This window comes from Alexandromys fortis, unplaced genomic scaffold (genome assembly GCF_014885135.2).
Source record: "Alexandromys fortis isolate MF-2015 unplaced genomic scaffold, M_Fortis_MF-2015_v1.1 scaffold_90, whole genome shotgun sequence".
Lineage (NCBI taxonomy): Eukaryota > Metazoa > Chordata > Mammalia > Rodentia > Cricetidae > Alexandromys > Alexandromys fortis.
The window spans coordinates 2,920,840-2,943,202 of NW_026067985.1; the positions used below are offsets into that span (position 1 = coordinate 2,920,840).

The window sequence follows — 22,363 nt, forward strand, 5'->3', positions numbered from 1 at the left end:
TGGTCTACAGAGTGAATTCCAGATAGGCTCCAAAGCTACAGAGGAATCCTGTCTCTAAAAACAAAGACAAAATATGTATGGGGTAGGGCTTGAGGGTTTGAAAGATAGTTCAGTGGCTAAGAACATGTACTTACTGACCTTGTGGAAGACTAGCCCAGCACCCCTCTTAGGAGGTTTACAACCTCCTATTTTTCTTGCTCAGAGCAGTTTAGCGCCCTCTTCTGGCTCCTCAAGCACCTGCACTCACAGGCTCATACCCACACTCCAACACCTCTCTTAAAACACACATCCTTAAAAATAAAATAAATCTTAAAGTTTTTGGACAGTATAGGAGGCACTGTGATCACATTCACTCCCAACTACCTACTCTCACCCCCTCATTCTTTCTGACCCCTTCTTACCAAGTAATTCTGTCCCTTCCCTCCCCTCCCCATCCTACCCCATCTTACCATTCCCTCCCCTCATGCCCTTTGCTCCTTTTCTCCAAACCCCATGCAGGCAGCCCAGCTGCTAAAAGTTCATGACGGCAGAAGCCATGGTTCCTCCAGAAGACAGTATCCCACGGCACTCCTCTCCCCATCCTCCGTTCCCAGCTGGATTTGAGGCCTGCTTCATGACAGGGATTACATTCCGGACACCATAGAACTGGCCAAAAGCCGCCTATGTCTGGGAGGCCTAGGCTGGGGAAATCTATCACCAATGTTTTGTCAAATGGACATGTGGTTGAACCTCCTTCTAAATATTTATGTTTATATCATAAACCAGCGAAGCTTTTGACCTCTTTTGGCAGTGCGCGGCAGAGAGTCAAAGTGGGGCCTTGTGACTGGTCAGAAACGCTGAGTGTAAGTGAATTCTGAGTGCTTGGCCCTACAGAGGAGTCAGCGACTTTGCAAACAGTGGCTGTCCCCGTCTTTGAAAAGTCACCTAAACAACCGTTACTGAGCTGTTGCTATGAGCAGGGCCAGTCTGGAGACGAATGACAAAGTTCAGCTGTGTGGCCTCCAAACCCAGTGACTTTTCAAGTTAACTTAAGCAAGGGACTTCATAGTTCACAGAGCTCGGGGGCATATCCGGGTGTGTCCTGTTTCATGAGAAACCATGGACTTGGGGTGTCTCTGGAAACCTCCCCTGCCACTTTCCTTTCCCATACTGAGAAACAACTGTGTGTACGCGTGCGCGTGCGCACGCACGCGCACGCGCACACACACACACACACACATCCCTGCTTTTTTTTTTTTTTCTGGATCTGGCTCTTCTGCCTAGGACCTTTGATGACAATTATTTTCCAGAAGAGCCTGCTCAGAGTGCAGGAGCACACGCCCCATGACCTCAGACTGGACGAGCCCTTCTGCCTCATAGGCCCCCGCTTTTCACCTGCCCTGCACATCTAACTGTGTGTGAAGTACATCATGTCGGTAAGCTGTCGTGTGCTGCTTGAGCCCACTGAGAAAGCTGGCTCTGGAAGCAGGGTCCCCTCCTCTACTTCAAACTGGTCTTTGTCCAGTGTCCTCCGAGGCCCCTTTTCTAGGAATGGGCTCATCCTCTCCAGCTCAGTGACGGGGAGGAGACAGAACAGCAAAAAGAGGCCAAGAGGAAGAACACAGTGCCCTTGAGGCAATGCTAGAAGCAAGGACGCGTATTTCACACAGAGGTTACTATCATTTATCTCACGACATAAAAATGCTTGCAGCAGAGAGAGGCTGAAGCTCAGCTATGGACAGGAAGTTCCAATGGCTACTCCAGCTCACAGCCTCAACTTCCCCAGGGAATTTAGGCTTGATGTTTTGAGTGCCCGATCAGACAATGTTTTGTTCCCTCTCTCTCATTATTCTTTGATTTTGGCCGTCTATCTAATCAGCATGTTCACTCAAAACCCAAACCATTGCCCAGGTCCATAAAATAATCAATCAATGTCAATCAATCAATCAATCAGTGTTTGCTGGGTAGACGGTGCAGCAGTTAACAGCACTGGCTGCTCATCCAGAGGATCTGGCTTCCACTCACAGCAGTCATGTGGGTGACTCACAACTTCCTATAGCCATATGCCTATGGGCTCTGATGGCCTCTTCTGGTATGCAGATATACAGGCAGAAAAAAAAATGCCTACATAAAATAAATAAAAACCCAAATCATGGCTGCCACAGATCATTCTCTGGACCCAACAGAATGGGCTGTGACTGCTGAACTCTCCCACTGGCGGAGTTTGAAGGCCTGGGGCTTGTACTGTTTGGTGGGCAGTCTCATCTAAGAAAGGAATGCTTACAGAGGAGTTGGTTGGTAAGTGTTCCCCCAGCAGGAGAAAAGGGGACCGTGCGAGGGATGTCCCCAGTGTTGTCTTACTCCTCACTAGCTCCCTGCTGCTCACATCCCTTCCCATGGGATGGTCATGCAGAGGAAACCAGGGCTACCATTCGTCTAGGCTCGGATATTTACTGAAGCCAGGTGTGGTATCACAACCCTGTAATCCCAGGAGTTTGGAGGCTGAGACAAGAGGCTTGCAGGTTGGAGGCCAGCCTGGGATATCTAATGACATTTTATCTTAAAAAAAGAAAAAAAAAAGCAAGGATTGAGGGGACTGGGGAGATAGCTTGGTAGGTAAAATGCTTGCAAGTCTAAGGGCCCGAGTTTGCGTCCCAGAACCCATGTTAGAAATGCAAGAAGGAGAAGCCGGAGAGGTGACACAGCAGTTAAAGAGCACTGATGGTTCCCGGCACCCACACCAGGCGGCTATGAGGCTGTCTGACTTCAGCTCCAGGCCATCAGACACCTTTTTCAGGCATCTCCAAGCATGTGGCATAGCCATACTTAGGAATAAAAATTAAAACAAAGCATTTTTACAATAATAATTAGAAAGAAAGAATGAAAGAAAAGTCAAGGGTAGTGTTGAGTGCTTGTAATGTCAGAACTGGGTAGGGAAGGGTTCGGGGGGGGGGGGAGACAGGCGGGTCCCTGGGGTGTTTATGCCAGCCAGCCTGAAGGAATCAGGGTGTTCCAGGTTAGCAAGAAAGTATATCTCAAAAAAAGTGGATGGTCCCTGGGGAATGTGAACTAAAGTTGAGCTCTCTCTCTNCAGCAAACAGCAAGAAGCTGTGTTAAACTCTGTATTTTTGTGTCTCAAATTACTTTCAAGCTCTCTCAGGTATTTAAGTGGATTTTGGTTGGCCATGTGGGCACCAATTTGTTGGAGGAGGGCTGCTCATTAGTACCTGGTAGCTCAGTCAGTACAACATGTGACTCAGGTCATTGGTTTGAGCCCCATATTCAAGACAGGTAACAAAGAGTTAAGAATGGATTCTTGGTAGCAACATTTTTTCAGGTGGGCTCAGCAAACAGAAGCTCAACTCCTTTAAGAGAGACTCCTGATTCAGCCTTAGCAGCAAAAACTGCATGGCATTGTTCTTGGTAGTGGCATGAACTTAGATATTCCAAAGAATTGTGACAATAAAACCTGGCTCCTACCAAGACCTCCACCATAAAGTTAGATTCTCAGGAAGATAAAGAGTGGGGCAGAATCAGCTGCCAAAGCTAAGATATCAATTCTAGGTATGAAGTTTAGCAGTTTAGAGACCCATGTAGTCAGAAAAAAGACAGAGATACACAGTAAGGACAAATACATGTTAAAAAAAAACACCCTCTAAATGCTTTACAATGTGTTTAACAATATAGGTAGATTTGGGAAAGAAATGAAAAAGGTTAGAGAAACACCTTAAGCAGACTCACCTAGGAGGAATAGAAGATTGGAAATAATCAAACTGAGGGCTGAAATCAACAAAATAGAAACACACACACACACACACACACACACACACGCACCCCACCACCACCACCATCACCAGTAAATCCGAGGTTAGGGATGTAATTCAGCAGTAGAGTCTTTACCCAGCATGCATAAGACTGTGTGTCCTATCAAAAAGTTGACTGAGGGGCTGGAGTGATAGTGAACATGGACTGCTCTAGCAAAGACCTGGGTTAGGTTTCCAGCTCCCGTGTCCTGCCAGAAAGCTCACCATCACCTGTAACTCCAGCCCTGGGGGATCTCATGGCCTCTTCTGACCTCTCTGGGCATTGCACGCGTGTGTGCACACACTGTGTGGCTAAAGTTCCTTCCCTGGGGGAGACATAAACATTATGGACCCCTCCTCCTAAGGTCCCAATGACAAATGGAGGCATGATTCCCCCAAATGGGAAACTGATGGATTCATGGGGCTTACCTAGGGAGTAAAGCAAGGCATTATGGGAAGGAGCATGAGTGGGCTTAGAGCAGCCACAAGGGAGGGTGTGCACCCAGCATGGCTGATGACCTCCCTATGGCCACGTAGATGGAGCCCCTTCCGAAGGTTCCCTGGCCTGTTAACTCTACTCCCTGCTTAGACTGTCTGCCTTGAGGGTAGAATTGAATACATTTCTCAGGGAGGAGTGTCTACAAATGGGAGCGCCAGGCCACTGCTTCTCCTGTGACCTATGGGAGAAGGTCAACAGGTCCACCTGGGATGACTTTTGTTAAGAGGGCACTGCTGAACTCATGGCAATGGTGGCTGTTAGGTTCACAGGCTAGTCCTCTACAACACACACACACACACACAAAATCAAAATGAAAGCCTTTGAAAACGTTGGTCGAAGGTTCTGCTGGGGAATGCGAGGATCTCCCAGGATTTCGAGATACAGAGTTGGTCCAGCCAGCCTCACTATCCCTTCATGGCTTGTCTGACGCTCTCCCACCTTCCTTGAGTGTTCCTGACGTCACTGGATTGCTACCCTCTTCCCCCACCATCCTATTTAACTACCCCGTCAGTCTTCTCCATTATTTCGGCCCCCCTTCTTCCCCTGGAAGGTGTGGAAGCTGTCTTGCTGGATTCTGACCGAAGAGGTGAACTCTACAAGCAACCAGCTGGCTGTGTTTTGCACATGAGGAGGAACTAAAGAGTCTCTGGGGGTCAGGGTCGGGTTGCGGCAGTCAGGCTAATAGTCCCCAAACATGGCCCTAGGCTGATCCCCAGAAGCTGATGACTAGTAAAGGTTTTGTAATGGTGGAAAAAATAACTTCTCAGGTGTGCCGAAGTTAGGACGCTTTAGACAGACTTATGCTGAGGGACGGGCTGGTGTCGTTACACAGGCCTTCAGGAGAAGGGGGCAGGAGGGCAAAGGCCAGAGACTAGCTGGTGTTGAGAAACACCGGCTTTAGTAAAGCTGGGCCATAGGCCAAGGAATTTAGGAAGCTTCTAGAAGCTAGAGAAGGCAAGGAGACACTTAAACAGCAACAGACTAACCCAGTCTGTCTGTTTGTCTGTCTGTCTGTCCCCCTCCTCCTCCCTCCATTCACTTTAAGGTCTTAACTATGGAGCCCAGGGCACACCAGCACCAAGCTGCATCTCTAGCCTTTTGTTTTAGATTTCTGAGGCTGCTTTAGAGAATTAGCCCTGACACTGAGGCTTATAGCAACTGTAAAGGAGCTGGGCGTGGTGGTGCACGCCTTTACTCCCAACGCTGGGGTGGCAAGCAGATCTTTGTGAGTTCCTGGATAGCCAGGGTCCCATCAAGAGACCTTATCTCCAAAAACAAAGAAACAAACAAAAATTTCTACAAATTGATTACCCAGCTCTGGAAGCCGGAAGTCCCACTAGTGAGACTTGTGGGACTGAAAAATGGGTACTGATGAACCAGGCTCCTTCCCGAATGTTGGACTGAGAGCCGCGGGTCTTTCCCAGCTTGTAGGGGACACCCACTCGCAGCCTTGGGAGTCAGGAGAATTATCTCCCTAGGGGCAGGGAATGAAGTAACAGCTGCACCCTCCCCTAAGGGCTCAATGACAAACCAAAGCTCTGCTACTCGGACTTACAGCTCAGTGGGTGAGGGGTTGCGGGCAGGCATGCAGGTGAGCTCAAGCCAGCCACACGATCTGTTCCTGGCACCAGGCATGAACAGAGAAGCCCTCACGGCGGCATAGCTAGAACCCTCTCCCTTCTCCTCCACCTGCACGCTCTATCCCCTCCCCAGACTCAGGCTGCTTCCTCAGGGCAGAATTGCCTACAACTCTTTGGGAGGGGTAGCTGGCTGCTCAGGTGAGGGTCCCATGACTCTTCCCATCCCCCTCCTTGTTTGAGGAACCACCAGTTGTTAAAACAAGCCCAGCTGTGCTGGTCTTCTGTGAGTAGGCCCATCTGAACTCCTGAAGATTGTAGCAGTTTGGCTTGGTAAAGGTTAGTCCTGCTCGACACTGGGCTCAGAGCCTCACCCCTCTAGCCTTTGCTGCAATGGTTTTGACAGTTTATGAGGAGATTTAAGTGTGTTTGTTACTCAGCATTTCGGAGGCACTAATACACGAAGGCAGAGAAGCCAAATGGATACTTACACACAGAGAGTGAGTGCTGCCAAGTGCCTGGGACAGACAGGAAGGATAGATGGATGGGTACGGATTCTAGAAAAGAGGGGGTGATGGGTTAATCTCAATCCTTGATCTGACGAGATTTCAAGTCACCATGGAAACACACCTCTAGGCATATATGGGAGGGCTTATCTAGATTAGGTTGAGACGTGGAGACCCACCCTAAGAGTGGCAGCACCAATTGGTGGGCTGGGATCCCTTTTATGAAAAAAAGAAGGCAGTAAACCGAGCGCCACTCTTGGTCCCAGTGTCACCAGCTGCCTCCCGCCACCACGACGGACAGTATTCAACTACAAGCCCAAACCACCCGTTCTTTCCCTGGGTTGTGTCTGTGCCATGGCGAAGTTTAAATAACTATCCCTCAGCAGCAGAAAGAGGTTGACAAAGATGGCGGAGGTGAGGGGGCGCTCCTGCAGGCGAGAAGTGGCGGCCTTAAAGCTCTCTAGGAGAATCAGCGGGCCCAGAAGATGAGGCTGTGGTGGAGCTGGGGAGGAAGAAGAGGGATCAAGTGCTGGAAACAAAAGCGTGCGCTCTGCACATTGGGCTGAGGGGTCGACTCCCTCTCTGATTCCCAGCCGCACTGAGTTCCTTTGACAGAGAGTGTGACTTTTATGTATGGAAGAGTTCTTTCCAGAAGAGGGGACCTGGGGGCAGCGTGTGCTTTTTGAGGCTTAGAGGAACAAGGGCAGGCTCCTCTTTCTCCATAGAGCTCACACTGGATTTGATGATCCACAGCAGATCCACTTACGCGCTGCAGCGTTTAACACACACTTCCGCTGCTGCTGATTCTTCTTTGTGACCTTCTCCCAACCGAGAGCTGTCTTAGCTGGAATAGCGGTTCTCAACCTTCCTAACGCTGCAACCCTTTAGTATACAGTTCCTATGGTGTGGTGGCCCCAGCCATAACATCATCTTCATTGCAACTTCATAACTGTGACTTTGCTACTGTTATGAAGCATGATACAAATATCTGGTATGCAACACCTGTGAAAGTGTTGTTCCCCTCCCCCCACCAAAGGGGTTGAGACCCATAGGTTGAGAACCACTGTGGACGATCTTCAAATCTTGCTCTCAAGTCAGGGGCTAAATATCACAGTTCAAGCCAATTATAAATATGCTCCTTGGTGTGTGTGTGTGTGTGTGGTGTATGCACATTTGTGCACGTGGTTGCATGTGCCTTTGCATTCCCAAGCCTGAGAATTACTACTTTGAGCCCGGAACTCGTGTTTTTCAGCTAGGTTGGTGCAGCAAGCCCCCATCCTCCAGTCTCTGTCTCACAGTATTGGCTTTACGTGGAAACACACCTGGCTTGGCTCGTGGGTGCTGGGATGTGAGTTCGGATCCTCAAGGTTGCACGGCAAGTTCTCTTAACCATGGAGCCAGCTTCACAGCCCTGTTCTTGGGCTTTGCCCTTTCGGTGACTTTGCAAAGGGAAAGTGAAGAAGAAAAAAAGGTTCTGTGCAGTCAGTTCGCTCCTTCCTGGTGGGTTCCAGGGATCAAAGTCAGGTCACCAGGCTCGGTGGCAAGCAGACTCCCCACCGAGTCATCTCACTGCCCAGGGAAGCCCAAAGTCTAGGCTGATCTCCAAATACTTAACAATATTCTTATTCTCCCCCCGCCCCCCCCCCCACACCATATACTGTCGCCACCTTTTTCTTCTTTGATTTGTGCTTGCGAAGGTTCTGTTTGGGTGTAAACTTAAAATGTTCACCTGGTTGCTAGGCAACAGGAGCTATAGAGTTGGGGAGGTGTACACTGTTACGTTGTCCCTGGCTAACTCTCAGGTTGGACCTGTCAAAGCTCCAGCCTGAGTAGGTGTCAGGAGGGAAGCTGGTTAAACACGCAGATGTGAAGGCCAGCTCTGAGGGCATGGTGAGAGTGTTCAGGAACCGACTCTTTATAGGGCCTGAGAGGCCAGAGGAGATCAGGGTTAGGTATCATGTCATTTTCGGGAGAAGACTGCTCATACCCAGAAGAGAAATAAGCAGAGGAAGTCGGGAGAGCCAGAATTCAAGCCTATTTAGTTTTCTATCAAATTCATCCCACCCCGCCCCAGCATACCTCATCCTATCCCATCCCACCCCACCCTACCCCCACCCCACCCCATCCCATGTTGTACATTTGAACTCATTTAATACTACCACAATCTAACAAATTACAACCACCAGCCCATTTTATGGTGAAGAAATGAAGGCACAGAGAAGTTGCGCAACTTATTCGAAGTTACACAGCCAGGAAGTAGAGGAGCTGGGATTCGAACCAAGATTGAGTATCTCAGCAATTACCCATCATGGTGGATCAAAATGTGGATTCTTAGGATGGACAGGCTGCTCCTGGCTCCACCCCTGTCATTTCCGAGCTGTGGAAGTTGTAAAGCTGCCTGGCATCCCGCCCCCCCCCCCCCAGTTAGGGAGGGCAAAGAGTCACATGCTGCACAGTGACATCCTGACTTCCAAAGCAGCCTGTGGGGACTGGCTTTGCATCATCATTAGCCACAGTGTTAATTGATTGATGAATTTGTAGTCTCGAAAGGGGGGCAGGGCATGAGTGGCCTGGCCTGGTTCCTGCTCCATCTCTGAGTCTCTGACCTTCCTCTTACACTGCACCTTGGACTGAGGCTCAGGGTGGGGATGAGTGAGGACTAGAGAGACAGGGAGGGGGGTACGAGGAGGGTATGCATGCACACGCTGTGTGAGGAGAACAACCTTTCGGGAGTCAGTCCTCCCCTTCCCCCACGTGGGGCCCAGGAATTGATTGGCAGCACAGAGGGCATGTGAAGGCATATTCCCCCCCCCCCCCCCCGCCCTGTCTCACTCCCGTATCCCTTGTCAGTAACCAACTCATCCCGGCATCTAAGACAAGCACCTCCTCATCAGCCCTGGTAGGGGATTTACACTTAAAAAAAATTAATTTATGCATATGGCTGTTTTGCCTGCAGGCATGGGTGTGTACCACATGCACACCTGTGGCCTGTGCAGAAGAGGGCATTAAATCCCTTGGATCTGGAGTTACAGGTGGCTGTGAGTCACCATGTGGGTGCCGGGAACCGAACCTGAGTCCTCCGCAAGAACGGCTAGTGTATTAACCACTGAGCCATCTCTCCAGCTTCCTTGTCGGGGCTTTGGAGATCTCTTTTTAGGTAGAGGTGGGCCTGAGACCAGCTAGGTTTGAGCTCTGGGGTCTTCAGGGCTGATACATGGGAGAACTGAGCGATGGGGCTGCCTCTCTGGGGTCCCTCTGAAGGATGAGGCTGTGGTGGGGAAGAGGGGTGCTGTGGAGGGGGGTGGCTGTATGGGAATGGAGACCTAGTTACTTCCCCAACCCTCCATCCCAGCAGCTAGGAGTGTCCTTAGTGGTCAACTGTCTCAAGAATGCAATGGCCCAAGAGGGACTGATGGATAAAACCTTGTCTTCTGGCCCCAAATCAGGACACCAAAGAGATTTCTTTTTCCCAACAGTTTTACCCTGTGAGCATCCTCTAGTCCCAATACATGCTACCTGGATACCCAACCCACGACTGTGGTAGAGAGATGTGTGATATGCCAACCCAATGTGACAAAAGACACCAGCCAGCTGAGTCAGTGCACTTTTTTTTTTTAATAGTTTAACCATAATGCAAACAAGCATAAGTAGACTTTGTGTTGAATCCCATCAAATGAGAAGGTGAGGGTTATATAGAAGAGAAGCATGCGAGAACACAGCCTGGACAGCCTCGCAGAGGGCGTGGGGGCAGGTGGCAGTGCTGGAGCACACGGGACACTTGGCAGAGATTAGCAGCATGGAGAAGTCAGAGGTGGGTGGGGGCGTCCGAGTTTCTGACAGCTTGTGCGTGGTGAGACGGAACCCGGGCTCTGCCCGTCCTCCTGCCCCCACTCCCTGTAACCCCTGAAGTGAACCCTCTGGGTGTAACCTGATCCCATGTGGGACGCGGGACTTCTGGCAAGCAATTGCCGAGCCTGGAGTGGGTCGTACAGTCACAAGGACAACACAGCGACAAAAGTGGGAAGACAGAGCTTGGGTCACGGAGGTGGGATAGGGACAGGGGATAGCCTCAGACCCTACGTGAGAGGTGGCTCCTCAGTGCCTCTGTCTTAAGAACGCTGAGCTACCCTCTGACTTGGGAGTTTTGAGACTTTGCTATGTCACCGTTGGTTTGAAGGAGGTTAGAGAAGCAACCATCGAACTGGGGCAGGTTTCTGGCTTTCTCCAGCTCTATAACCAGAAGGCCTACAGTCACAGGTAGACAGCTCCATGGCCCAAAAGCAGTGGTTGCTTGGTCCAATGGCTGAAGGTCCTGCCCTCTCAGGGGCACTCAGTACTTTCTAGTGACCTTTGTGGCTGTCCCAGATGGCGGGAGGCCGCCAGAAGCATTTAGTAGGAAAGTCCACAAATGGTATTCACCATCCTACAGTACCAAGACAGCCGTGCTCCACACAAGAAGGCCAAGGTTAGTGGGTTCCTGGCTAGAATCTCCTAGAGGTCATGACTAAACCCGGTCACTTCCATGTTCTGACTTGGCTAGGAGATTATCAGTTCGTGAAGTCACCCTTGCTTCTGCCTTCCAGGGACACTTCATTAGGAACTGACTGCCTTGGGTCAGGGACGCCCGGTTATCCGGGGCCACTCAGATATGTTAGAAAGAAACAAACTTATAAACACAGCTGAGGCACGCTTACCCCAATATCTCCCTTGATTCTGATAGGTTGGTTGATTTTACTTTGATGAAATACTTGTGACAAGAAATGTTTTCGATTTTAGATAAAAAAAAACATAATATTTGCATATTCCTAATGGGATATTTGGTAGACGGGACCCACCTCTAATCATGAAATCCATTTATGGTTCATATATATATATATAGATATATGTATATATCTATATATATCTCTTAAATACATAGCCCGGAACAATTTACTGACGATGCTGGGAAGGACCCAAGGACTCCTCAGGCTAGGCAAACTATCCCTGAGTTTATGCCCAGTCTGCCCATTCTTTCAGATCATTTCATGAGTGAATAAAGCATTCACTTGCGGTACCAACAAGATATTTTAGTTTATGGAGCATTTTCGCTTTGGGGATGCCCCCTGGAAGTCCAGGAGTCCCTGGGTCCTCTTGTCTAAGACACTTCATGGCCAGTGAGTCCTCTTGGGTGCCTTTCCTTCTAGGTGGTCTGGCAGTGAGTGGGAAAAGAGAAAGAGTCAGGACAGCCTGAACCTCTCAAGGTTGGGTGCTGAGGAGGCAGAGCCGGAGATGGAAGGAAAATAAAAGCAAACCTCGGCTGAACTCAACCTAGAAGGACTTTTCTAGGGCGCAGAGAAAGGCTCCGTGTGTGTGCAGTGTGTGCGGTGTGTGTGTGTGTGTGTGTGTGTGTGTGTGTGTGTGACGCTGCAGAGATGGGGGCTCAGACATCAGGGTCAGAACCATTGCATTTTGCCCTGGCCTTAGGAGAAACCTGAACTCTTGCAAGCCTTTGCCAGGGAAATCCACACCCTTGGTCCTGTGTTTTCTGGCTGATTCAGCTTTCTTCCTTTGTCCTGATGACTTTCATGTCCATGGCGGGGGTGGGTGTGGAGGGTGGGGTGAGGGAAGTGCACGGGGTACGGGGGGGAGTGCAGGGGGGAAGGATCTCTCTCTGTCTTCACTCTTCATGACAGACTGTAGCAAGTATTGTTGACTTAGCATAAAATCTGCCTGCCCCTTCCCCCTCTTAAACTAGTGACGGTGATAATCTTGATGTCGGGAAGGTGTTGTCCGCAGCCATAGGGGAAATGGAAGCTCATTAGAGCTGGAGTTGGCACTGCCATAGACCATTATCTCATCAAAGCCACCCTGCTCAGTGGAATCCGGGTTCTCAGGAACGCCAAGGAGCCAGACCTTCTGCATAAACAAGGCAGAATTAACGCGTGGGTCAGGTGTGCATGTGAAACTTCATAGGGGGCACGTCAGCTCCCCCCCTATGTCTCAAAGTCACCTGCTTGCTTCCCCAAGGACATGCAGAGAAGCTCTCTTCCCCTCCCACAGGCTGAACTCTGGCGTTCCAGGGATGGCAGGGAGCCTACGTCTCCAGCCCTCCTGTTTTGAGGGGTCATCTTCTTCTTCCTGGTCAAACCTGCTTTTGTGAAGTGGGGTTGAAGCTACTGTCAGCACAGAAGACGACAGACTGGCTACAAACTGAGTCTTGAACTCTACTCTCCTATTCTAAGCTGTAGATTCCCTTGTTGCTGGCTGTGGGTTGAACTAAAACCACCAGCAGAGGGCAGTATTGGCCCACTCTAGATGGTCACTTTAGCCAGCCGTTGGACAAGCAATTTAGACTGCTTTCTGGAAAAAGATTAGGGCATTCAGCCTGTCTCTGGCCTTCTAGACAGGGGCTAAGGAGGATGCCTAGGTTAAGAGTTCAAAGGTCTTTTTTAAAACGTTCTCTCTTGGCCGGGCGGTGGTGGCGCACGCCTTTAATCCTAGCACTCGGGAGGCAGAGGCAGGTGGATCTCTGTGAGTTCGAGGCCAGCCTGGTCTACAAGAGCTAGTTCCAGGACAGGCTCCAAAGCTACGGAGAAACCCTGTCTCGAAAAACCAAAAAAAATAAAAAAAAAAATAAAAAAAAAATAAAACGTTCTCTCTTGGGGGTTGGGGACATAGCTCAGTCTGGCACACGTGAGGCCCTGGGTCTCATCTTTAGCACTGGAAAACCTAAGTCCCTCCTGAACCCGGTTATGTAATCCTGTCTTTGGACTCTCTGGCAAGTGACACGAAGCTTCCATCTGTCCACCTGCTACTGGGAGCACCCGGATATACAGGGGTGGGGGTGGGGAGGAGCCTGTCACATGGTAAGCACTCCTTATTCAGAGGTGGAAAAATCGCCGATGCAGGCGTGCATGTAGCTGGCGTGCAGAGAGAAGGCTCTCGGATGGAGGTTGGGCATAGCCGTTCAGATCTGGGGAATCGACTAGTCTTAGGAAGTGTTCACAGAGGCTTGAAGGATTGAGAAGGAAGTCCCTGGGAAGAAAGTGGTGGGAACTGTGTTGGAGGGACCGTCAGAGGATGCTGCCTTGCCTCCAGGCTACTGGGGGAAACTGGGGCCAGGGGGTGATAACTGGGACAAATCCACATGCTAGTGATGGGATGTGGTGGGGGTGTCCGGAGCAGCATGAGACCTGTCTCTGAATTTCGGGTTGAAGACTGAAGACTGGGGATGTTGATCAATTGGTAAAGTGTTTGCCTGGTGTGCAGGAAATCGTGGGCTTGACACCCCCCTTCCCCCTCCCCAGCACAGTGTAAACTGGACGTAGTTGCCTGTAATCCTAGCTAGGGAAGTAGAGGCAAGAGGATTAGCAATTCAAGGTCATGAGTTCAAAGCCAGCCTGGGCAACAGTAGACCCTGTCTAGGAAAATGGAAGGAAGGAAGGAAGGAAGGAAGGAAGGAAGGAAGGAAGGAAGGAAGGAAGGAAGGAAGGAAGGAAGGAAGGAAGGAAGGATTGACGTTCTTAGGTTTGGGTCCACAACCGTAAAGTCCTTGGCACTTTCTATATGGCAGCCCCAATACTTAGCATCAAGAGAGCCAGGCCCTGGCTCAGGATGTAGAGGAAATTTTTTGTTTCGTTTTTTCTGCATCACAGAACCAAACAAAAGCACAGAACATGGGACTCAGAGCCGACCCCTTGGGCCTGCTGACTCAGAACACAGTTGCCTCGAAGGGCCAACTTGCCCTGGCTATGGCTGCTCGTTTTAGGGGTGGGGTGTGGGAGAGGAAATTATTCCCAAGTGGGAGGCAAGCCGATTTGGAGGAATAAAAACCAGCTATCTTCTTCCTTGGTGTTTGCTTCCAGGCTCCAAAGCACTCCGGGAGGCACTTCCATTCCTTCAATAAGGGCAGACTTAGAGTTAGGCACACCCTTCCTTGGTGGCGAAGTCTCTACTCCCAGCATGCTTCCTTGCTTAGCATGGCTGCTGGGCTCATAGCTGGGGCTGCCTAGGTATAAGGAGGGAGCTCAAGGGCTGGTGGCCCCAGCTGAGGTGGGTGGGGGAGGGGAGGTGCTTGCCCAGTTCACCATCTGGGTAAATCTCCCAGACAGACCTCTGCTGACAGGGGTCAGACTCTGAACACCTTGAATTCAAAAACTGACTCCTTCACCTCCTCTCCGTCACCTGCCTATCTCCCGCTGTGATTGGTTCACTAGATTAGTAAAGGGACTTGATGTGTTTCAGAGAGGCTGACACAGATCTGTCATGATGGACATGGAGAGGGATTAACAATAGTTAGGAACATGTTTCATGACACTGAACGTCCTTCACGAAGGCAGTGGACACTGGACATCCTTCACGGAGGCAGAGGACTCGGGTAAGAGGACAGAGAGTGACCTAGGCCTGTCACACGCACGCACGCACGCACGCACGCACGCACGGGCAGTGCTGAAGTGGTCAAGGGACTGGCTCAGGGTGACTCTGAAGCCCAGTGCCAGTTGCCTTCAGACCCCAACAGGAGTGACAGCCATGACCCGGTGGTTTCATGCGCCACAACCTGCCCTTGGCAACGAGCGGGTAGGGAGGGTGTAGTTTTGTAAGAGCCACTGCAGGGTACAGGGACAATGCATTGCAGAAGAAGAGGCAAGGAGAAAACCCAGGGTTGGGAGTGTGGGGTGGGAGGAAGGACCAGGACACAGCAACAGGACAAAAGGCAGGGTGGGTCACATGGGGTCCCGTGGGGAAGGTTCAGCCATGTGTGTCCGCGGTTAGTCAACTGTGGCCGCCCTAGCTTGGGCACTTGGGGTGGCCACCCCACCATCCCATGGGGCAGGAGGATCCAGTTAGGAGCTGAAAACCCTGTTGGATGAGAGAGGGAGGGGGTTAGTGGCATAGAAGCCAGGCTCCTTAGCTTCCTTCAGGTGACCTGGGGGTGACAGAGGCAGCGCAGGAGGGCGAGTTCAGGCTAGCCTGGGCTACACAGACTCTCTCAGAAAAGCAAACCCCAAACAAACAATAAACAGACCAGAAGGAGTGGGAGAGATGTCCTAGTGGCTTAAAATTCTCACTGCTCTGACAGAGAACCCAGTTCGGTTTCCAGCACCCACGTGTGGCAGGCAGTTCACAATTGCCTCTAGCTCCAGGTCCAGCCAACACTCCCTTCTGGCCTCTGCAGGCACCTGATTCACAGGTGTGAATGTGTGCACATGCAATACAAGTGTAAGCTGCGTGGACAGGGAATGTTTGGAGATAGCCAAGCTGTCTGGAGGAGAAACAGTGAGAAGTCTCCGGAAACAGCCCTTCTGACTGGGAAAGAGCCAACTGGGAGAAAGTTCTGCCTGTTTGAAGGGGAAGATCTGAGGGAAGGGAATGAGGAAGGCTCAGCACCCTGGTCCTCCTGCTGCATGCTGGGAGGGAAGGTTCAAATAGTGAGATTCCATCCCACCCTCATGACGCTTCAGGCCGTTTCCAGCAACTTCTAGAGGCTATTTTAATTTGCAACCATGACAATGTCTCCAGTGACTTCTGGGACAGGGGCAGGGAGCATCAAGAGTTACAGTTGTTGGCGGGGAGACCATGGTTCCACTAGGGGGCACCGTAGCCAGGTAGAATTCTGACACTTTGGATCCTTGGTACCCCTAGACCTTGCAAACCACTGTGACCTAACTTTTGAATGCCAGACTCAGCAGGATTGGGGTCACCTGGGGATGTGCACTCCTTTGTTTTATTGAGACGAGGTCCCACGTGTACCTCAAGCTGACCTCCAATGGGTAACCCTTTGCCCTGGTAACAGCAGGATCACAGCTATGCATTTTGGCCTGTCGACCCCATGAGAAACCCGGTCAAGCCCCAGCTGCAGCCCACTGCGGCCCCGCTCCCCGGGGCTGGAGAGGACTTACTCATCTGTGTCTTTTTTGCTCTCTTCAATGAAGGCAATGGACTCAGATCGAAGGCGGTTGGTCACTTCATATGTTCGCAGGGTGACTCCAAAGATGTCCTCATGGTACCGGTTGTCATCCTATGGACAGAAACAGCCAGGGGATGGATCAAAGGGCAGGTAAGGGGTTGGAGAGGAACAGCCAGAGTGATACATGGAGGAACGTATACCCAGACAAGACAGAGGCTGAGCTGAAGGTCCTGGGGTATCTTTGGTGACTAAGGCTGTGTGTGTGCAGGGCTCTGCCATTTTGTGCCTCTTGAGGCTGGGCGGCAAAGAATCTATGGGGTGAGCCTTTGCAAAAAGGGGGGGCACCTTGAGGATTGCGAGCATAGAAGGAAGCCTCCAATACTCTCGATCCTTCTTCCAACTCTCCCCTGTAAGTTCAGATTCCAGCGAGGCTGAACTAAGTATGAAATGCCCCAGATTAATGGCACCAGCCGATGGGAGAGGAAAAAAAAAGTTGTTGTGGGGGAGCTAAATGGTCCAGGCTTCCCCAGCACGCACAGACCCTGTGTTTCATCTCCAGCATAGGAGAAAGAAAGTGGGGTTAGGGGAGGGGGCAGATTCAGAAGTGATGGGAGCTCCCTTGGCAGAGGTGAGGGGCCAACTGGGAAGTTAAGAAGAATATTCTTTTTTAAAAACTTATTTATTTTTATTTTATGCATCTTGGAGTGCAGGTGTCAGGTCCCCTGGAACTGGAGTTACAGACAGTTTGAGCTGCCAGCTAGGTGCTGGGAATTGAACCCAGTTCCTCTGGAAGAGCAGACAGTGTTCTTAACCATTGAGCCATCTCTCCTGCCCTAAGAAGAATAGTCTCTAAGAGTGGCATCTTTGTGGTTAGGAGGAGATATTGATCTCAATGCTTATGAGAGCAGTGGCCAGGAGCTTGACTTGGGCTAGCAGGGCCCACGATAAACCCAGGTCTAGCACCCCGATTCTGCACCATGGCCCATGATGTACTCAATTCCAGCACCCTGGGTCTGCAGCAGGGCCTACATCTAGAAAGAGTGGGGGAGGTTTCTTTGCCCTAGTCTGCAAAGTTCCTGGGAAGCTATGAAGTGTTCCCAGGGGACTATATCAAACACCAAGAGAGCGGCAGACTCCACAGCATCCCTTATGCTGGCATGCCTTTTTCCTTCCCTGTGTATCCATGTGGGTACATGTGTGTGTACGCACACGGGTGAAGGCCAGAGGGGGGCACTGGGTATCTTTCTCGATCACTTTCCACTGATGGACTGGGCCAGGGGCTCTCACCGGAACCTAGAGCTCACTGGTCCAGCTGGTCTCATAGCCAGCTTGCTCTGGAAGTCCCCAACTCTGCTGTCTGTGTGTGCTGGGGCCACAGGCTTGCCACCATGTCCACCTGGCAGTGGTGTAAGTGCGGGGATTTGAACCCAGGTCTTTCAGTTTGTACAGCACGCACTTTCCCTGCTGAGCCATTTCTAGCAGAAATCTCTTTCCCCTCACTGGGGTTTAGAATAAAGTTTAGAGAAAAGCTTCTAAGAACATGTTTGGTTACTGCTTGGGGCCTGGGAGGGAGTTCAGCAGGTAAAGGCACTTGCCACAAAGTCAGCTGACATGGCTTGAATCCCCGAGATTCATGCGGCAGGAGGAAAGAACACTCGGAAACAAAACTCCGAAAGGTGTCCTCTGACTTTCACACGTGGACCATGACATGCTCCACCCCTCCTCCCCCCACGAGAAAACTTGATTGCTTCTCATTTAAGAAGACAGTAGTGGGGTGGGACCATCTCTGGGATTCAATCTCTGCTTGGTGGGGGGCGGTGGTCACAAGGTGGGACTCTGCTGGGGAAGCTGTCCTAGGCTGTAACCTAGCCTTCCAGTGCCCTTCCTCTAGGGTGGGCGTACTCCATGCCAGGCACATGGTTTCGTGATCAAGCACGAGGTCCGGACTCCAGCTTCCACCTGCCCCCTTTGGACGAGCCTTTTGTTTAGAGCCAACCATATGCAAGTGCACGGGGCTGAGGGCAGCCTGGCTTGGGGGTCGGGAAGCGCTGAGTCGGGACGGCATCTGTGTAACTACCCACAGGCTCGCCCACTGGTCATTTTCACATATAGAGCCTAAAACCAGATAGACTGTGTGTATGTGCCTGCGTGCCTGGCTGTGCATCCCCTCTGGGCTATGGCTGGGTACAGCCCTAGTTGTGAGGGCACTGATTGGGCGAGGGGGAAACTCCCGGCCCCTGGGTGCCAGCTATCACTCACCCGCAGTCTGCTGATGAACACACCAGCATCCTCCTCTGAGAGCTTCCCCTGCTGCGTCATTATGCGCTGGATGGCTTTGAGGACATCGGCGGCCATGGTGACATCCCCACAGACATAGATGTGGCCTCCTTGCTCCTTCAGGGCGCGGTACACAGGCTCGGCCAGCTGCTCCTGCAGCACGTCCTGCACGTATTTCTGCAGAAGAGGACGACCAGAGGAAAGGGGCTGCTGTAAGAGGCTCTTGTTCCCCAGCCCCAGAGGAAGCAGAGTGCGATGTGGGGGCTTATGGGTAGGGGATATTTTGTGAGGTAACCTCAGGGAAATGGGATGAGGGACCAGGAAGAGTGCAACGGGACCAAACCTCGTTGTGTAGTGAGTTGATCCCAATCTCGGGGGCAGCTTGAGCTGTCTGCTGAGGACACTCTGGAGGAGGCTCCCTAGGTCACCTCCGAGAGGACCACCCCAGCATGCATGGTTCATTTTGACTGTCAGCTTGATAAAAGCTTTGGGTGTCTGTGAGGGGGTCTCTAGACTGGATTAATGTGGGTGGGCACGCCCACTCTGAACATGGGTGGCACTGTTCCATAGGCCAGGTTCTGGACTGACTTAAGGAGAAGGCAAGCGAGTACCAGCATTTTCCATCTCTCTCTGCTCTCAGTTACACAGGTGGCCATGTGGCTTAGGCTCCTGCCGCAATGGCTCCTTGCCATGGTGGACTGCAGACTGTACTTCCTGTGAGCTCACACAAAACCTCCCTTACTGAAGTGGCTTTTGTCAAGTATTTTGTCACAGCCGTGAGACAAGTAACTGAAACACAAAAGCCTTAGTTATCTTTTCCTTTCCCCAAGGAAAGATGGTGGCTGCCATCGGGTCAGAGACACTCAGGCAGGAAGTCAGGGATGGAGCAAGGTAACGGGGCTACTGGCTTCCATGCCTTCCACCCCACCTCCACAGTAAGCTGGCTGTTACGGCAATGGTGGTAGGAGGGAAGAAGGTTTATTTTTAGCTCAGGTCCATCATTGTGGGGACATCACAGCGGTGGGAACATGAAGTGGCCAGTCACATTCACAGTCGAGGACAGGGAGGAATGGACGCATGATGCTCAGTTTGCTCCTGCCTTTTTCTTCCTTCCTTCCTTCCTTCCTTCCTTCCTTCCTTCCTTCCTTCCTTCCTTCCTCCCTCCCTCCCTCCCTCCCTTCCTTCCTTCCTTCCTTCCTCCCTTCCTTCTTTTCTCTCTCTCCCTCCCTCCTTCCCTCTTTCCTTCCTTCCTTCCTTTCTTTCTTTCTTTCTTTCTTTCTTTCTTTCTTTCTTTCTTTCTTTCTTTCTCTTTCCTTTCCTTTCCTTTCCTTTCCTTTCCTTTCCTTTCCTTTCCTTTCCTTTCCTTTCCTTTCTTTTTTTCTTTCAGCTTTTTGAGACAGGGTTTCTCTGCAGCTTTGGAGCCTGTCATGGAACTCATTCTGTAGACCAGGCTGGCCTCAAACTCAGAGATTCTCCTGCCTCTGTTTCCCGATTGCTGGGACTAAAGGCATGTGCCACCACTTCCTGGCACCCCCGCCTTTTCATTTGGTCCAAAGGTCCCACCCATGAACGGTGCTGTTTACGTTCAGAGCAAGTCTACCCACTTTGATGAGCCCAATTAAGAAATCTCCCTCCAGCGCATCCACAGGCCAACCTAATCCAGACAATCCTCTTTGAGCCCTTTTCCTGGGCGATTCTAGAGAGTTTCAAGTGGGAAATAAAATCATGTGTGTACACTGGGTGTGGCCAGGGGTGGCTGGCTTACCTGTGACCTGTCACATGTGTTTTGCCATGTACAGGCACACTCATGCATACACACTGGGTGTGGCCGGCTTACCTTTGGCCTGTCGTGTGTGTGTTGACAGGCATAAGTACACTCATGCACGCACACTGGGCGTGCCTGGCTTACCTTTGGCCTGTCAGGTTCCCGGGAATAGGCAGTATACAGCTCTCGGAAGACACCCTTGTTCTTGGCCTGCAGGGTCTCCTCTCTGTAGATATGATCTATCTTGGATTGTCGACATCCAAAGACCAGGACCATGGGGCAGGGATTCATTCCTGGGGACCCAGAAGACCCCGTATCACACATGGCTTTGATGCCCAAGTAGGCAGTGGTTAAACTACAGGAACTGGGGTGCCAGAAACTCAGAGTGTGACATACATGGGGCAGGTGGTTAAACACACAGGCACACCCCCATGTTTTCACCCACGCATACAGACAAGCACAGCCTGTGGGAACAGGGAACAATCCTTTCCTGGTCTCACTCCTTCGCAGCCTGCTACTGGAAAATGCTCAGTGTCCAGACTGGAGGCTGATGGCCCAGGTCTGAGTCCCGGCTCTGTATGACCCTGAGCCAAGTCACTTCTTTCTCAGAGCCTCAGTTTCCCCACGTGAAAATGGAACCAGAAGTGACCGCCCAGGATGCAAGGGAAAGGGTGATTACAGGATCCCCTGGGTATGAAAATCTGCAGGTGCCCCAGTCCTTCAGATAAAACAGCATAGCATTTTCTAGAACCCCTCCCTACACGTCTTCCTTTGTGCCTCCACTCACCTCTCTACTTACAACAATTGATGCAGTGTAAACTCTCTATTGTTATACTGCACTGTTTAAGGGGAAAATCTGTAGATGTTCAATACAGACTCCATGTTTTTTTCAATTATTTGATGTGCAGTTGGGGAATCAGATTCAGATCTGGGTGTGTAGGGCGATGGTAATACCACTAATCACCTCCTGGGGTCGCTGTTCTGTTGGAAACAGTTGTGTGGGGCATTTGTTTCCTTCCTTCCTTTTTCTCTCTCTATCTCTTTCTTTTTTCCTCCCTCCTTCCCACCCTCTCTCCCTTCCATCCTTTTTCTTCTCCCCCTCTTCCTTCCTTCCTTCCTTCCTTCCTTCCTTCCTTCCTTCCTTCCTTCCTTCCTTTCTTTTTTTCCTTCATTTATCTATTTACTTAAATTAATCCTCTCTGGCCAGGAACTATGTAGACCAGGCTGACCTGGAACTCACAGAGATCCCTCTGCCTTGGAGCCCTGGGATTAAGGGCAGTGCCCGCACAGCCTGTCCAGGTTTTACATTTGTGCTGTCCTCATGTTTTCTACAGCTGGACTCCTTCCTTGATGCCTCTGCAACTGGGATCTTTTCTCTCCTTTTTCCAAACCTGAACTTATCTCACTCGGCAAGGCCTGTTCTTGTGGTGGTTCACGAGGTAGTCACACGCTCAAATCCATTCGACAAGGATGCGTGCCTATCCTTGGTGGCATATTAGGCTTTTAGGATCAACTCTTAAGCCAAGGAAATGCCCGCTGGAGATGAGATTTCAGGCTCCTGGGACAGGCTGTGGAGCAGGTCAGTTTGGGTGGGCTGTTCAAACTGCACCTGTGGCCACATTGGTATGGCAACCCCTCCAACCCCTCCTTTCCCCTCCTCAGACAGTGAGGTGAAGCAGGGGCCCTCCCGTCTCTCTCAAGTCAGAAGTCAGTGGCCCCTGGTCCATATATACCTTTGTGTTGAATGTCGAATTGTCGCTGTTGCCAGAAGCTTCGGAAGGGTGCGATGCCGGTGCCTGGGCCAACCAGGATGCAAGGGACCTGGGGATTTCGAGGCAGGTGGAAGCTAGGGGCACTGGGTAGAAAAGACAGAAGCTTCACTGTGTGCTGCTCCATGTTGGAGCCTATGGTATCCCAGGCAGCCATCTTAGAGAGTTGTCTGTTCCTTAGTGGGACCGTGGGCCCCTTTAGCGTGAGAACTAGCAGAGTGATTTAAAAGTGAGTTTGCTGGAGCTTGCCTCTTCCTCCATTCCCATCACTTAGCGTCAGGATAAGCCCCAAGGACAAGAGG

At 51.0% G+C, this 22,363-nt stretch overlaps 1 protein-coding gene across 1 annotated transcript in view; it reads right to left on the reverse strand.

Annotated features, from left to right (window-relative positions):
• Nucleotides 1–9,966: 9,966 nt before the first annotated feature.
• Nucleotides 9,967–22,363, reverse strand: part of Nos1 (nitric oxide synthase 1) — a 108,098-nt gene continuing 95,701 nt past the window's right edge. Inside the window, 7 exon segments of the mRNA XM_050159123.1 lie at nucleotides 9,967–14,981; nucleotides 14,984–15,124; nucleotides 15,163–15,202; nucleotides 16,239–16,361; nucleotides 18,510–18,704; nucleotides 20,437–20,585; nucleotides 22,026–22,147. Coding sequence (XP_050015080.1) covers nucleotides 14,887–14,981; nucleotides 14,984–15,124; nucleotides 15,163–15,202; nucleotides 16,239–16,361; nucleotides 18,510–18,704; nucleotides 20,437–20,585; nucleotides 22,026–22,147 — 865 coding nt within the window. The 3' untranslated portion in view covers nucleotides 9,967–14,886.